General features: G+C 41.6%; 1 protein-coding gene across 1 annotated transcript in view; it reads left to right on the top strand.

Annotated features, from left to right (window-relative positions):
- The window catches only part of DOCK2 (dedicator of cytokinesis 2), a 543,298-nt gene that overhangs the window by 205,835 nt on the left and 319,665 nt on the right, over positions 1-17,798 (top strand). Inside the window, exon 26 of the mRNA XM_049874293.1 lies at positions 9,608-9,756. Coding sequence (XP_049730250.1) covers positions 9,608-9,756 — 149 coding nt within the window. The remainder of the gene's footprint in view (positions 1-9,607; positions 9,757-17,798) is intronic.

The raw sequence follows: 17,798 nt of genomic DNA on the forward strand, positions 1-17,798 counted from the left end.
CTCTCTCCCACCCGCTGACCAGTCCGTTTCATTTCTGATGAGTTGCCTTCGGGGATGGTTCCTGTCCTGTGTCAACAGAAGGTCTGGGGAGCATGGCCGCCGGGATTCCTCCAGTCTCAGTCAGACCATTAAGTTTGGTCTTTTTATGAGAATTTGGGGTCTGTATCCCACTGATCTCCTGCTCCCTCAGGGGTCCTCTGCTGTGCTCCCTGTCAGGGCAGTCATCGATTGTGGCCAGGCACCAACTAGTTCTTCTGGTCTCAGGATGATGTAGGTCTCTGGTTCATGTGGCCCTTTCTGTCTCTTGGGCTCTTAGTTGTCGTGTGGTCTTGGTGTTCTTCATTTTCCTTTGCTCCAGGTGGGTTGAGACCAATTGCTGCATCTTAGATGGCCGCTTGTTAGCATTTAAGACCCCAGACGCCACATTTCAAAGTGGGATGCAGAATGATTTCATAATAGAATTATTTTGCCAATTGACTTAGAAGTCCCCGCAAACCATGTTCCCCAGACCCCCGCGCTTGCTCCGCTGACCTTTGAAGCATTCATTTTATCCCGGAAACTGCTTTTGGTCCAGTCCCATTGAGCTGACCTTCCATGTATTGAGTGTTGTCTTTCCCTTCACCTAAAGCAGTTCTTATCTACTGATTAATCAATAAAAAACCCTCTCCCACCCTCCCTCCCTCCCCCCCTCGTAACCACAAAAGTATGTGTTCTTCTCAGGTTTACTATTTCTCAAGATCTTATAATAGTGGTCTTATACAATATTTGTCCTTTTGCCTCTGACTCATTTCGCTCAGCATAATGCCTTCCAGGTTCCTCCATGTTATGAAATGTTTCAGAGATTCGTCACTGTTCTTTATCGATGCGTAGTATTCCATTGTGTGAATATACCACAATTTATTTACCCATTCATCCGTTGACGGACACCTTGGTTGCTTCCAACTTTTTGCTATTGTAAACAGAGCTGCAATAAACATGGGTGTGCATATATCTGTTTGTGTGAAGGCTCTTGTATCTCTACGGTATATTCCCAGGAGTGGGATTTCTGGGTTGTATGGTAGTTCTATTTCTAACTGTTTAAGAAAATGCCAGAGAGATTTCCAAAGTGGTTGTACCATTTTACATTCCCACCAGCAGTGTATGAGAGTTCCAATCTCTCCGCAGCCTCTCCAACATTTATTATTTTGTGTTTTTTGGATTAACGCCAGCCTTGCTGGTGTGAGATGGAATCTCATCGTAGTTTTAATTTGCATTTCTCTAATGGCTAATGATCGAGAGCATTTTCTCATGTATCTGTTGGCTGCCTGAGTATCTTCTTCAGTGAAATGTGTGTTCATATCCTTTGCCCACTTCTTGATTGGGTTGTTTGTCTTTTTGTGTTTGAGTTTTGACAGAATCATGTAGATTTTAGAGATCAGGCTCTGGTCGGAGATGTCATAGCTGAAAATTCTTTCCCAATCTGTAGGTGGTCTTTTTACTCTTTTGGAGAAGTCTTTAGATGAGCATAGGTGTTTGATTTTTAGGAGCTCCCAGTTATCGGGTTTCTCTTCATCATTTTTGGTAATGTTTTGTGTTCTGTTTATGCCTTGTATTAGGGCTCCTATGGTTGTCCCAATTTTTTCTTCCATGATCTTTATCATTTTAGTCTTTATGTTTAGGTCTTTGATCCACTTGGAGTTAGTTTTTGTGCATGGTGTGAGGTGTGCGTCCTGTTTCATTTTTTTGCAAATGGATATCCAGTTATGCCAGCACCATTTGTTAAAAAGGCTATCTCTTCCCCAATGAATTGACACTGGTCCTTTGTCAAATATCAGCTGCTCATACGTGGATGGATCTATGTCTGGGTTCTCAATTCTGTTCCATTGGTCTATGTGTCTGTTGTTGTACCAATACCAGGCTGTTTTGACTACTGTGGCTGTATAATAGGTTCTGAAGTCAGGTAAGGTGAGGCCTCCCACTTTCTTCTTCTTTTTCAGTAGTGCTTTGCTTATCCGGGGCTTCTTTCCCTTCCATATGAGATTGGTGATTTGTTTCTCTAGCCCCTTAAAATATGACATTGGTATTTGGATCGGAAGTGCGTTAAATGTATAGATGGCTTTTGGTAGAATAGACATTTTTACTATGTTAAGTCTTCCTATCCATGAGCAGGGTATGTTTTTCCACTTAAGTATGTCCTTTTGAATTTCTTGTAGTAGAGCTTTGTAGTTTTCTTTGTATAGGTCTTTTACATCCTTGGTAAGATTTATTCCTAAGTATCTTATCTTCTTGGGGGCTACTGTGAATGGTATTGATTTGGTTATTTCCTCTTCGGTGTTCTTTTTGTTGATGTAGAGGAATCCAAGTGATTTTTGTATGTTTATTTTATAACCTGAGACTCTGCCAAACTCTTCTATTAGTTTCAGTAGTTTTCTGGAGGATTCCTTAGGGTTTTCTGTGTATATAATCATGTCATCTGCAAATAGTGATAACTTTACTTCTTCGTTGCCAATCCGGATACCTTTTATTTCTTTGTCTAGCCTAATTGCCCTGGCTAAGACTTCCAACGCGATGTTGAATAAGAGCGGTGATAAAGGGCATCCTTGTCTGGTTCCCGTTCTCAAGGGAAATGCTTTCAGGTTCTCTCCATTTAGAGTGATATTGGCTGTTGGCTTTGCATAGATGCCCTTTATTATGTTGAGGAATTTTCCTTCAATTCCTATTTTGGTAAGAGTTTTTATCATGAATGGGTGTTGGACTTTGTCAAATGCCTTTTCTGCATCAATTGATAAGATCATGTGGTTTTTGTCTTTTGTTTTATTTATGTGATGGATTACATTAATGGTTTTTCTGATATTAAACCAGCCTTGCATACCTGGTATGAATCCCACTTGATCAGGGTGAATTATTTTTTTGATGTGTTGTTGGATTCTATTGGCTAGAATTTTGTTGAGGATTTTTGCATCAATGTTCATGAGGGATATAGGTCTATAATTTTCTTTTTTTGTAATGTCTTTACCTGGTTTTGGTATCAGGGAGATGGTGGCTTCATAGAATGAGTTGGGTAGTATTCCGTCATTTTCTATGCTTTGGAATACCTTTAGTAGTAGTGGTGTTAACTCTTCTCTGAAAGTTTGGTAGAACTCTGCAGTGAAGCCATCCGGGCCAGGGCTTTTTTTTGTTGGGAGTTTTTTGATTACCGTTTCAATCTCTTTTTTTGTTATGGGTCTATTTAGTTGTTCTACTTCTGAATGTGTTAGTTTAGGTAGGTAGTGTTTTTCCAGGAATTCATCCATTTCTTCTAGGTTTTCAAATTTGTTAGAGTACAATTTTTCGTAGTAATCTGAAATGATTCTTTTAATTTCATTTGGTTCTGTTGTGATGTGGTCCTTCTCATTTCTTATTCGGGTTATTTGTTTCCTTTCCTGTATTTCTTTAGTCAGTCTAGCCAATGGTTTATCAATTTTGTTAATTTTTTCAAAGAACCAGCTTTTGGCTTTGTTAATTCTTTCAATTGTTTTTCTGTTCTCTAATTCATTTAGTTCAGCTCTAATTTTTATTATTTGTTTTCTTCTGGTGCCTGATGGATTCTTTTGTTGTTCAGTTTCTATTTGTTCAAGTTGTAGGGACAGTTCTCTGATTTTGGCTCTTTCTTCTTTTTGTATGTGTGCATTCATTGATATAAATTGGCCTCTGAGCACTGCTTTTGCTGTGTCCCAGAGGTTTTGATAGGAAGTATTTTCATTCTCGTTGTTTTCTATGAATTTCCTTATTCCCTCCTTGATGTCTTCTATAACCCAGTCTTTTTTCAGGAGGGTATTGTTCATTTTCCAAGTATTTGATTTCTTTTCCCTAGTTTTTCTGTTATTGATCTCTAGTTTTATTGCCTTGTGGTCTGAGAAGATGCTTTGTAATATTTCGATGTTTTGGACTCTGCAAAGGTTTGTTTTATGACCTAATATGTGGTCTATTCTAGAGAATGTTCCATGTGCGCTAGAAAAAAAAGTATATTTTGCAGCAGTTGGGTGGAGAGTTCTGTATAAGTCAATGAGGTCAAGTTGGTTGATTGTTGTAATTAGATCTTCCGTGTCTCTGTTGAGCTTCTTACTGGATGTCCTGTCCTTCTCCGAAAGTGGTGTGTTGAAGTCTCCTACTATAATTGTGGAGGTATCTATCTCGCTTTTCAATTCTGTTAAAATTTGATTTATGTATCTTGCAGCCCTGTCATTGGGTGCATAAATATTTAATATGGTTATGTCTTCCTGATCAATTGTCCCTTTTATCATTATATAGTGTCCTTCTTTATCCTTTGTGGTGGATTTAAGTCTAAAGTCTATTTTGTCAGAAATTAATATTGCTACTCCTCTTCTTTTTTGCTTATTGTTCGCTTGATATACTTTTTTCCATCCTTTGAGTTTTAGTTTGTTTGTGTCTCTAAGTCTAAGGTGTGTCTCTTGTAGGCAGCATATAGATGGATCGTGTTTCTTTATCCAGTCTGTGACTCTCTGTCTCTTTATTGGTGCATTTAGTCCATTTACATTCAGGGTAATTACAGATAAATAAGTTTTTAGTGCTGTCATTTTGATGCCTTCCTATGCGTGTTGTTGACAATTTCATTTTTCCACATACTTTTTTGTGCTGAGGCGTTTTTCTTAGTAAATTGTGAGATCCTCATTTTCATAGTGCTTGACTTTATGTTAGTTGAGTCGTTACGTTTTTCTTGGTTTTTATCTTGAGTTATAGAGTTGTTATACCTTTTTGTGGTTACTTTATTATTTACCCCTATTTTTCTAAGTAAAAACCTAACTTGTATTGTTCTATATCGCCTTGTATCACTCTCCATATGGCAGTTCAATGCCTCCTGTATTTAGTCCCTCTTTTTGATTATTGTGATCTTTTACCTGTTGACTTCCATGATTCCCTGTTATGTGTATTTTTTTTTTTAATTAATCTTAATTTGTTTGTTTTTGTGATTTCCCTATTTGAGTTGATATCAGGACGTTCTGTTTTGTGACCTTGTGTTGTGCTGATATCTGATATTATTGGTTCTCTGACCAAACAATATCCTTTAGTATTTCTTGTAGCTTTGGTTTGGTTTTTGCAAATTCTCTAAACTTGTGTTTGTCTGTAAATATCTTAATTTCGCCTTCATATTTCAGAGAGAGTTTTGCTGGATATATGATCCTTGGCTGGCAGTTTTTCTCCTTCAGTGTTCTGTATATGTCGTCCCATTCCCTTCTTGCCTGCATGGTTTCTGCTGAGTAGTCTGAACTTATTCTTATTGATTCTCCCTTGAAGGAAACCTTTCTTTTCTCCCTGGCTGCTTTTAAAATTTTCTGTTTATCTTTGGTTTTGGTGAGTTTGATGATAATATGTCTTGGTGTTTTTCTTTTTGGATCAATCTTAAATGGGGTTCGATGAGCATCTTGGATAGATATCCTTTGTCTTTCATGATGTCAGGGAAGTTTTCTGTCAGGAGTTCTTCAACTATTTTCTCTGTGTTTTCTGTCCCCCCTCCCTGTTCTGGGACTCCAATCACCCGCAGGTTATCCTTCTTGATAGAGTCCCACATAATTCTTAGGGTTTCTTCATTTTTTTAAATTCTTTTATCTGATTTTTTTTCAGCTATGTTGGTGTTGATTCCCTGGTCCTCCAGATGTCCCAGTCTGCATTCTAATTGCTCGAATCTGCTCCTATGACTTCCTAGTGCGTTGTCTAATTCTGTAATTTTATTGTTAATCTTTTGGATTTCTACATGTTGTCTCTCTATGGATTCTTGCAACTTATTAATTGTTCCAGTATGTTCTTGAATAATATTTTTGAGTTCTTCAACAGTTTTATCAGTGTGTTCCTTGGCTTTTTCTGCAGTTATCCTAATTTCATTTGTGATATCATTAAGCATTCTGTAAATTAGTTTTTTATATTCTGTATCTGATAATTCCAAGATTGTATCTTCATTTGGGAAAGATTTTGATTCTTTTGTTTGGGGGGTTGGAGAAGCTGTCATGGTCTGCTTCTTTAAGTGGTTTGATATGGATTGTTGTCTCCGAGCCATCACTGGGAAACTAGTTTTTCCAGAAAATCTGCTAAAAAAAAAACTGCAGTCAGATCCCTATCAGAGTTCTCCCTCTGGCTCAGGCTATTCAGATGTTAATGAAGCCGCCTGGGGAGGGTGGGGGAGGGAACAGAGAGATAGGAGAGTAGCACCTCAGAATATAGCCAGAGTTGCTTGTCTTGCTTGGAATGACTATTATATCTGAGATTCCCGTGGGCGCGTCGCCTATGTGTGCTGGCTGTGTGGAGATTGCCCCCGGGGGGTCTGGCCCTCTAGAGTCACGGTCAGATCCTCAGCTTCCAGCCCCACGCCCAGCGTCAAGGCTCCCCTACTGGGACGATGCCCTCTCGACTCCAAAATCAGTCGCTGCCTCCCGGGGACTTCTCGTCCCTCCAGCCGCGTGGCCGTGCCGCCCCCGCGAACCAGGTGGGCCTCCTCCCGGGGTTAGTTCAGATGGGTGGAGCAGGTCCCCGTGCTTGTGCCGTGACCGAGTGTCCTGGCTGGGACGCTGTTCTCCCCGCTCCAATACCAGTCGCTGCCTCCCGGGGACTTCTCCTACAGGCTGCATCCCACGCCGCCCGCGCGACCCGGCTGGTCCCCTTCCCGGGGTTAGTTCAGGGGGGTGGAGCAACTCTCCGTGTTTATGCCGTACCTGCGTCCAGTCCAAATCCCTGCGGGATGGTTCCCCGGCTCGGACGCTGCTCTTTCTGCTCCAAGACCAGTCACTGCGTCCCGGGGACTTCTCCTACCGGCTGCATCCCACACCGCCCGTGGAACCGGCTGGTCCCCCTCCCGGGGTTAGTTCAAGGGGGTGGAGCAGCTCTCTGTGCTTGTGCCGTACCTGACTGGTACGCTGGCTCCAGGCTCTGGAAACAGTCGCTGCTTCCCCGTATTAGTTCGTTCTCCGTCTCTAAATCTGTGTTTGTTGTTCAGGGTTTGTAGATTGTTATGTATGTGATCGATTCACTTGTTTTTCCGTGTCTTTGTTGTAAGAGGGATCCGAGGTAGCGTCTGCCTAGTCCGCCATCTTGGCTCCGCCCCCTGTAAAGCCTTTCTTGATAGAGATTATTCTCTCTTTTTAAGCTGCCATGACATTTTGTGACTTTGGCAGTTGGAATTCTTTGGCTCTACGTAACAGCAACTGACTCTGGTAACTTTAAGTAAAAACAAATATATGTGGAAGATAGGGAGAAGTTCAAAGGAAAAGCTGGAGAAAACAGGCATCAGAGGAGAGGCCCAGAGCAGCTCTGGCAGTGGAAGCAGCAAGCACCTATGGGCAGCTTCCACAGGGCGCCTCTGAGCAGTCAAGAAAGACTGTACTCTTTGTACAGTGGTGAGGAGCACAGGCTCCACAGTCAGATTGGATCCATTATGTTCTGGCTGAGTATACTTGGTCAAGTACCTCTGCTTCCTCATCAGCAAAATGGGGAAATAATAGTATCTATCTCATAGAGTCATTGGGAGAAATACCTGAGGTAATTTATTCAGGACACTTAAAACAGTGCCTGACACATTGTGTTGTTGTTAGGTGCTGCTGAGTCGGTTCCGATTCATATCAACCCCCTGTACAACAGAATGAAACACTGCCTGGTCCTGCGCCATCCTCACAATTGTTGCTATGTTTGAGTCCATTATTGCAGCCACTGTGTTAATCCATCTTGTTGAGGGTCTTCCTCTCTTTCGCTGACCCTTTACATTACCAGGCATGATATCCTTCTCCAGGGACATTGTAAGCAGTCAATATTTATTAGCAATCTCAGAAATTACTATTATTAAATTCTTCTTTAGATTCAAATTCAAGGGGCCATCCTAATTGGGGTCTCAAGTGCTCAGCCCTATCCAGAGGAAAACAAGGCACCCTATAATAGTTCCCCAGGATTATATCCCCATAGCAAAGTCAGGTTGCTGTGCCAGAAGAAGGGAGCGTGGACGCTGGGCTGACAGAATGAGAGATGTTCTTTACTTGTTCCCACCTGTATCTTACTCTGCCTTCTGCCATTGCTCATCATTTTCATTGTTAAACACCTCTGTCGGGTTTTAAGCACCTAATGGTCAAGGAGCCCTGCTAGTGCAACAGTCAAGTGCCCGGCTGCTAACTGAAAGGTTGGTGGTTCAAAACCACCCAGCGGCTGCTTCCGTAGAGATTACAGGCTAGAAAACCCTATAGGGCAGCTCTGCTCTACCACATGGGGTCTCTATGAGTTGAAATAGTCTCAACAGCACCTAACAACAACAATGGGCAAGAACTATATCTTATCTCTGGACCTCCAGTCCTAGTGCCTTCCACACCAAGGATGTTCAATGTCTATTTGTTGGACTGAATTAAAATGAAATTCTGGAGTGTATGATTCACTTCCCACCTCTAGGGCCATCTGGCTGTGAATGACTTAAAACATTTTTGGAATTTTTTTTTTTTAGTATCAAAGTTTTCTATTTTCAAGGAAAGTATAGAAACAAAGCTGTGTAAGGTGTCAGAACTTTCAAGAAATTTCTCGAGGCAGCAACATCAAGACAGACACCTTTCTCTGCGAAAGGTTTAATTCATTTCAGTTGAAAGCTGGTGTGTACAAAGATGCAAGTGGAAGGTTGATCATTTTCATACTGTTTGTACTAGTAAAAAATATCCGTCAATAGTGTATGGCTAAGTAAACAAATATATTCATAATAGAGAATGCTATAAAACAGTTAAAAATAGCAGATACCTATATGTAATTGGAGCCCTGGTGGCGCAGTGATTAAGTGCTTGGCTGCTAACCAAAAGGTTGGCATTTCAAATCCACCAGCTCCTTGGAAACTCTATGGGGCAGTTCTACTCTGTCCTATAGGATCGCTGTGAGTCGGAATCCACTGGTGGCAACGGGTTTGATTTTTGTGTTTGGTCTATACGTAATGACATAGAAAACACTCCAAGAAATATTGGTGAGTGTAAAAAATCAAGGTGCAGAACAATTCATACAGAGTAGTCCCCTTAAGTAAAAAGCAAAAAAGAACAAAATGACGCTATATATATTTAAACTGATACACATATATGTCGAATCATATAAAAATATCTTGAAGGTTTATATTCACAGCATGATATGACGTACTTATCTGGAAGCAAAATCAAATTGATAGTGCATATTTTATACTGATACATTTATATGTTGGGTGCCAGTGGAGTCGATTTCAACTCATGGCAACCTCATGTGAACTGCCCCATAGGATTTCTAGGCTGTAATCCTTGTAGGAGCAGATCACCAGGTCTTTCTGCTGCGGAGCTGCTCAGTAGGTTCATACTGCCAGCCTTTTGGTTAGCAGCTGAGTGCTTAATCCTTGTGTCACCAGGGCTCCTTTTGGATTTATGTATGTATATATAAATATGTAGAACAAAGTAGCAGCAGCTGCTTTTGGAGAGGGAGGGACCAGAATTGTGAGTGATGCTCTAAGAAAATCTTAACCAATCTTTAATATTTAAAAATTTTACAGGGAGAATGTACTCATGCAGTATTTATTTAATGAAAATTATCTAAGAAAAAGAAAGAAAAGAAACTAAAAAAATGAGCAAGCCCCAACGCTTCTGATCTGCCTTCATTTCAGAATGCCGGGACATTCTGCTTCCTGTCATCACCAAAGAACTGAAGGAACTGCTGGAGCAGAAGGATGAGATGCACCACCAGGTCCAGGAGAAGAAGTACTGTGTGGAATTACTCCACAGCATTTTGGAGGTCCTCAGCTGTCAGGATGCGGTAAGCCCTCATGATAATGGAAATGTTCTGGACTCAGATTAGAGCTGAGTTGATTAAGCTCTAAAATATTGATGCTGATGAATAGCAGTTGAAGTCTAAAGATAAAAGTCAACGACTTGCTTAGCAGGCCTACTTGTCCATGACTAACTCCTAATTCTCTGAAATATGGTTTGAGGATTGGAATTAAGCATGTGACATTTTGTCACCATATTTCTTATTGGTCGGGCTTTCTCATGGACATTATTGCACTTTTCAGATGACTTGTCTTTATACTCAATTCCTGGTTTGCAGGGGTGTGAGGGGAGTTTTCTATCCTTAAACGACCAAGAAAACCCTCTTGTCTACTTTCTTAGCTGATTTGCATGAGTTTCATTCCTCCACTTGTCTCCAGTAATGATGAAATTGGTTAAGGCTCTTGTCTCCTTCCTTGGATGAGCAGATTGTCCAGATCTGGACACCAGAGATAGGATGGAGACTGGGGTGGTGATAGGGGGATGGCTGCGGCAGTGAAGCCAATGTGTGTTTGGTAGACACCATTCAGAGATTAAGGCAGGGTTGCATCCAAAAGCAAAGACCAAAGGAAGCATCAGCCTCAGTGGGAGTAAGCGGAGGGTTTCCAAAAGGGCAAAATCTGCAGATGATGTTAAGCAAGGTGGAATGGTGATGGTGGTAAAGGCTGAGAGGCAATGCTTAGAGACAGGCACAGAATTCTTGAGACTTGGAGGAGGGAGGTAAGAGTTCTTGACACGACCTAGGTTCTTTCAGCAACTCCACCCTTATTCTTGAGTAGTGTTCAGGAGGACCTCTGGTCCAGGAAAGGACTGGTTTTAGATGACCGTGTAGACCCAAACAACCAACAAATGCCGTCTAAATATATGCGTGAACATTTCCCCTCTTTCTCTCCTCCCTGGAAAACCTAAGGACAAATTCTTCGTGGATGAACCTCATCTGTGATTGACTACAGTTAGAAAATTCTACAGAACAGCATTCGTTTATCTCTTTATCCTGTAGTCAATCATTACCATCAATTTCCTTGTATGAGATCTCCTGTTTCTTCCTTTCTATTCTTACCATTGTAGTTAAGCTTCTGATCTCATTACTGTGTAAATGCAGTAGCTTGCTTTATTCAGTCATCCATCCATCCGTTCATTCATTCAGAAATAATATGAGGCACCTGGTATGTGAGGGAACATAGACACATTCTCTTTTCTCAAGAAAATCCTTAGTAGGGGAAACAAACATGTAAACAAGTAATTGATATGAGGGATGTAATCTGGGTGTTCTAGATGTATAATATAGGGTACTGGAGCTACAAAAGAGTTCATGTGTGTGTGTCTAGCATTTTTTTGTCAAGGAAACCTCACAAAAGAGGTGAAGCTTTAGCTGGATTTTTAAGGCTGAATAATTAATGGTCACAACTGCTACTTTATTTGCTGTATTCTAGGCACTGTGCTAAATGCATGACATGCGTTCTCTCTCCTTACCCTGATCCTAGGGCTAAGGATTATTATTCCCATTTTACAGATGAAGAAACCAAAACTGACACACTTCATTAACAATCAAGGCCCCAAAAACCCAGACCCAGAAGCAAATAAATGGCAGGGCCAAAATTCAAACCCGGTCAGACTCGGTCTGACTCCAAAGTCTGTGTAACCACAGAGACTTACCTCTCTTTTTTCCCTCTTATCTCTCTCCTTGTATCCTGGAGAGATGATATAATTCCCAAGAGCTTGAACACTCCAGATTCACTCTGGTATTGACGTTAATAATGTATATTGTTTCCATAAGCACATCTCCTAGCCAGCTGTTGAGCCGGCTCCAGTCTTTGCTACTTGATTTTTTTCTTTTTTTTTTTTTTTTAAGGGAGAGCTTGGTCTTACTCTTTTTCTTTTTTTTTTCGCCTTTGGAAGAGAGAAAAATAGAGCGTTCAATTCTGCCATACTTATGTTTCTACTCAGGAACAAACTTTGGTTGTGTGTGTGTGTGTGTTTTCTTGTGTTGGTTTTTTAAAGAAATGGGGAGAAGGAAAGAAAAAAAAAAAACCCTCCCCATCCCCTTTTCATTCACTCTCTCCTGTTCTTTAGAACTTCCCCTGTTTTGGCTTTGTTTTTTTTTTTTTTTTTTTGTATGTAATCCTTGGTTCCTCAGGTATTCTGTTTTCAGTAAAGTCTCCTTACACTAAAAAATAAAATAAGGGACATAAGGGTTGACCCATAATTTCTACAGGAGCTTCCTAAAGAATCCTGACTCTTCCTGTTGAAAAGCTAATTTGCAACTGTTTCTTACATTTGAGTAATTAATGCTCAGATGCCTTGTAATAGGGGGAGGAGGTTGGAGAGTATCAAGGATCCTGGGAATATGCTAATGGACCCAGTTTGGGGAATACAGTTATAATGGGGTGATAGTCAAGTTCCTGACTTAGATGGAAAAATGGCCCTGCTTCACAGGTTCACAGTTCATTTGTAGAGCAGGGGATGGTCCCCCAGAGCTCTATCCTGACAGGTTGTCATCACTTTGCAGAGTCAGTTACACCAGACACCAGCGAGAAGAGGCTGCTGCCTCACACACCCTCAGTACTTAGGGCTTCAAAGCCAGGAAGTGAGTGGGAGGCTGCGTGCTCCCCTTGGGGACTGTGGCATCGCATCTGGACTTGAGGTGTGTGGGAGGTGTTGTCACTCTTTACTGCCTTTGAGCACATGCTTTTATACTGAATTCTGACTGTGGGACCTTCCCACCCCCTCCCCCAGGGTGAGCAACTGTCTTTGCTGGCTGAGTTATTAAATACTATTATTACCGTTTAGTTTGGGCCAAGATTCTGATGGGCTTGGTGAGCCTTTCGTCTGACCTTTCCAGCTCCTGAGGATGGAGATCTCTCCTCTTTTCAAAAGCCTTTCTTCCAGGAAAGAGATTCATTCAGTAGCCGTTATTACTTTGAACAAAACAGAAAATTAGAAAGTCCCAGTGTCTTCTCTAGATCTGTCTTGCTGTAGCATAAGGTGGCTCTCAACTCCAGCTGCACATTCGCATCCCCTGGAGAGCTTTTCAGAAACAGTAGTGCCTACACCTCGTCCCAGGGATTTCAGTTTAATTGGTCTGGGGCTGGGGGCAGCACTATGAGAAGTTTGTTGTGTGCAGTCCAGTCGAGTTGATCCCGAATCATAGTGTTCCTATAGGACAGAGTAGAACTGCCCCGTGGGATTTCCTAGGCTGCAATCTTTATGGGGCCAGATCTCCAGGTCCTTTCTCCCTCAGAGCAGCCGATGGGTTCAAACTATCACCTTTTCGGTTAGCAGCCTAGTACTTAACCATTATGCTACCAGGACTCCTATGAAAAGTTTAAACCAAACCTGATGCCATTGAGTTGATTTTGACTCATAGTGGCTCTATACAAGAGTAGACAGGGTTTCCAAGGCTGTAAATCTTTAGGGAAGCAGACTGCCACGTTTTTCTCCCAGGGAGCCACTGGTGGATTCGAACCCCTGAACCTTTTGGTTGGCAGCCTAGTGCTTAACCGCTAAACCACCAGGGCTCCTCTATGAGAGGTTTACCAGGTGATTATAACAGGCCAGCAGGGGGTGGAGAACCACAGCTCTAGTGCATCAGTGTCAGCTGGAGAAGCTGTTAAAACACCTTCCTCATCTTTAGGTCTGCAGGGTAGGGCTGAGACTTGCTTTTTCTAACGAGTCCCAAGGTGATGTTGATGCTCCTGGTCCCAGGAACCACACTTAGGAACTCCTGCTCTAAAGCGACCTATTTCTTCTTCTTCTTCAGTATTTACAGGAAATGGAGGAACAGCTGGGCTCAGCCTCAATTTTTTTACTTAATTCAAGAGCCCTTTCCAGCCTGTAATAGAGTACCTTCCAATATGACATTTAATCAGGGGTGGATTAACCGGTTAACATTAAGCAGGGTACACGTGGGTTTACTTGTGTGTATTTACTAATCTGTGGTAAACAAGTTCACCATGGTTTTGATGTGGTGAAATTGTTCACTACAGGTTAATAAATACACACAAGGAAGCCTGTGCTTACCTTGCTTATTGGGTAATCCAACCCTGCCTTTAATAAACCATAAAGTGACAATGTCCTCAAACAAATTCATTTGTCCTCATAATTCATTTGTATGGGCTGGTGGGGACAGGGCATGTGCAAAAACTTAGCTTTTAAAAATCCAGACCATTGAATGTGCTGTTTCTACTAGCACCAGCTTCTCCAAATTGGAAATACGGAAGAAAAAAATAACAAGCCTCTCAGAGTAGACATCCTGGGTATTTCTTCAGCTGTTGGGATCCTCTCTGCTGATAACAGCATAGCCATTCATTACGGGCTCTTAGCGGGCGCCATAGAACAATGCTTCTTCCCAACCGCAAGCATAGAGTCTGTCCACTTACTGGAACAAATGCCCAGGGTTAGAACCACGTGTGGAAATTAGTACTTACAGTGCAGGGTGCCAAGCTTCCCTTGGAGGGCATGGTGTGTTGGAGGATGGGAAAGGATGCTTATCTTCCATTGACTGTCAGCCTCTGGGTAATTACAGCTCAGCACTGCAGGCCTGGCAGGAGGAAGCTATGTTTTCCTGTTATTACCTTATTCATTGAAACCCTGGGTGGCACATGACACAAGGCGAGCTGTCCCCCTTAGCCTGGGTGTTGGTATTTTTTTTTATGATGGTGTTAAATTCCCTCGCCCAGCTGGCCAGAGTTGCACTTAGCATTTGAAAAGGACATGCTCAGGTGAAAGATAAAAGGTGGACTTCTGCCTCTATTAACTCCTTTTGTCCCCGTGGCTGAGCAAGTTTAGTTTTGTCAACTCCAGTTACTTTGAAGGGCAGGTTTCACACTGGCTTCATTCTGGGACTTGCTAGGCTGCTGAGTAACTCTTAAATTTTAATTTTGCTCCAGACCCAGAGGGAGTTGTTTTTTTCCTCTCCCCTTCTCTGAAAACAAGGCTTTCGTTTTTGTTTCATTCCTCTAAAAGAAACGAGAGTGATGGTTTTGGACCGGCTTAGCAATCGTGACCCCTGATTCTAAAGAGGAATGGTGTTGTTTGAATCTGAATCATGGAGTTAGAGAGCAAGGGATTCAGCTTAAAAAAAAAAAAAAAATCCTAGAGTCCATTGACTAAAGCTGGAGGGTTTTGCTGAGTACTACACTGGTAGTGATTTGGGATTTCAGAAATCTTTAGGAATCAGCTTAGACAAGGCAGGGAAGGCTTTTACTCATCACTTCCTCCTGCCTGGAACATCCTTTCCAGATCTTACTTTTACTATGCAGTTGAAATCCTAAACTCCTTGTAGGCTCAGCTCAGATAAAATTTCCCTTCTGAGATCTTTTCAACTCTATTCCCACATCCTCCCTTTAGGCAAACTTTTTTTTTTTTAAATAATTTTTATTGTGCTTTTTTTTTTTTAAGTGAAAGTTTACAGATCAAGTCAGCCTCTCACACAAAAACCCATATACACCCTGCTAAAAACCAAAAACAAAAACAAAACAAAAAAAAACCCAGTGCCGTCGAGTCGATTCCGACTCATAGCGACCCTATAGGACACGGTAGAACTGCCCCATAGAGTTTACACCTTGCTACACACTCGCAATTACTCTCCCCCTAATGAGACAGCCCGCCGCTCTCTCCCTCCACTCTCACTTTTCGTGTCCATTTTGCCAGCTTCTAACCCCCTCCACCCTCTCATCTCCCCTCCAGGCAGGAGATGCCAACATAGTCTCAAGTGTCCACCTGATCCAAGAAGCTCACTCCTCACCAGCATCCCTCTCCAATCCATTGTCCAGTCAATCCATGTCTGAAGAGTTGGCTTCAGGAATGGTTCCTGTCCTGGGCCAACAGAAAGTCTGGGGGCCATGACCACCAGGGTCCTTCTAGTCTCAGTCAGACCATTAAATCTGGTCTTTTGAGAATTTGTGGTCTGCAACCCACTGCTATTCTGCTCCCTCAGGGCTTCTCTGTTGTGTTCCCTGTCAGGGCAGTCATTGGTTGTAGCCGGGCACCATCTAGTTCTTCTGGTCTCAGAATGATGTAGTCTCTGGTTCATGTGGCCCTTTCTGTCTCTTGGGCTCGTAATTGCCTTGTGTCCTTGGTGTTCTTCATTCTCCTTTGATCCAGGTGGGTTGAGACCAATTGATGCCTCTTAGATGGCTGTTTGCTAGCGTTTAAGACCCCAGACGCCACTCTTCAAAGTGGAATGCAGAATGTTTTCTTAATAGATTTTATTATGCCAACTGACTTAGATATCCCCTGAAACCATGGTCCCCAGACCCCTGCCCCTGCTACGCTGGCCTTTGAAACATTCAGTTTATTCAGGAAACTTCTTTGCTTTTGGTTTAGTCCAATTGGGCTGGCCTCCCCTGTATTGTGTGCTGTCTTTCCCTTCACCTAAAGTAGTTCTTATCTACTAATTAGTGAATGCTCCTCTCCCACCCTCCCTGCCCCTCCTCGTAACCACAAAAGAATATTTTCTTCTCAGTTTAAACTATTTCTCAAGTTCTTATAATAGTGGTCTTATACAATATGTGTCCTTTTGCAACTGACTAATTTCACTCAGCATAATGCCTTGCAGTTTCCTCCATGTTATGAAGTGTTTCATAGATTCCTCACTGTTCTTTATTGATGCATAGTATTCCACTGTGTGAATATACCATAATTTATTTATCCATTCATCTGTCGATGGGCATCTTGGTTGCTTCCATGTTTTTGCTATTGTAAACAGTGCTGCAATAAACATGGGTGTGCATATATCTGTTCGTGCAAAGGCTCTTATTTCTCTAGGATATATTCTAAGGAGTGGGATTGCTGGATCATATGGTAGTTCTATTTCTAGCTTTTTAAGGAAGTGCCAAATGGATTTCCAAAGTGGTTGTACCATTTGACATTCCCACCAGCAGTGTGTAAGTGTTCCAATCTCTCCATAGCCTCTCCAACATTTATTCTTTTGTGTTTTTTAGATTAATGCCAGCCTTATTGGAGCTGGAATCAACTCGACAGCAGTGGGAGTGGTTGTTGGAGTGAGATGAAATCTCATTGTAGTTTTGATCTGCATTTCTCTAATGGCTAATGATCGTGAGCATTTCCTCATGTATGTGTTAGCTACCAGAATGTCTTCTTTAGTGAAGTGTCTATTCATATCTTTTGCCCATTTTTTAATTGGGTTATTTGTGTTTTTGCAGTTGAGTTTTTGCAGAATCATGTAGATTTTAGAGATCAGGCGCTGATCAGAAATGTCATAGCTAAAAACTTTTTCCCAGTCTGTAGGTAGTCTTTTTACTCTTTTGGTGAAGCCTTTGGATGAGCATAGGTGTTTGATTTTTAGGCGCTCCCAGTTATCTAGTTTTTCTTCTGCATTCTTCATAATGTTTTGTATACTCTTTATACCATGGATTAGGGCTCCTAATGTTGTCCCTATTTTTTCTTCCATGATCTTTATCATTTTAGATTTTATATATAGGTCTTTGATCCATTTTGAGTTTGTTTTTGTGCATGGAGTGAGGTATGGGTCTTGTTTCATTTTTTTGCAGATGGATATCCAGTAATGCCAGCACCATTTGTTAAAAAGACTGTCTTTTCCCCATTTAACTGTTTTGGGGCCTTTGTCAAATATCAACTGCTCATATGTGGATGGATTTATGTCTGGATTCTCAATTCTGTTCCACTGGTCCGTGTATCTGTTGTTGTACCAGTACCAGGCTGTTTTGACTGCTATGGCAGTATAATAGGTTCTAAAATCAGGTAAAGTAAGGCCTCCTGCTTTGTTCTTCTTCTTCAGTAATGCCTTATTTATCCGGGGCCTCTTTCCCTTCCATATGAAATTGGTGATTTGTTTCTCCACCTCATTAAAGAATGTCCTTGGGATTTTGATTGGAATTGCATTAAATGTATAGATCGCTTTTGATAGAATAGACATTTTTATAATGTTAAGTCTTCCTGTCCATGAGCAAGGTATGTTTTTTCCACTTATGTATGTCTCTTTTGGTTTCTTGTAGAAGTGTACTGTAGTTTTCTTTGTATAAGTCTTACATCTCTGGTAAGATTTAT

Source organism: Elephas maximus, chromosome 2, assembly GCF_024166365.1.
Source record: "Elephas maximus indicus isolate mEleMax1 chromosome 2, mEleMax1 primary haplotype, whole genome shotgun sequence".
NCBI lineage: Eukaryota > Metazoa > Chordata > Mammalia > Proboscidea > Elephantidae > Elephas > Elephas maximus.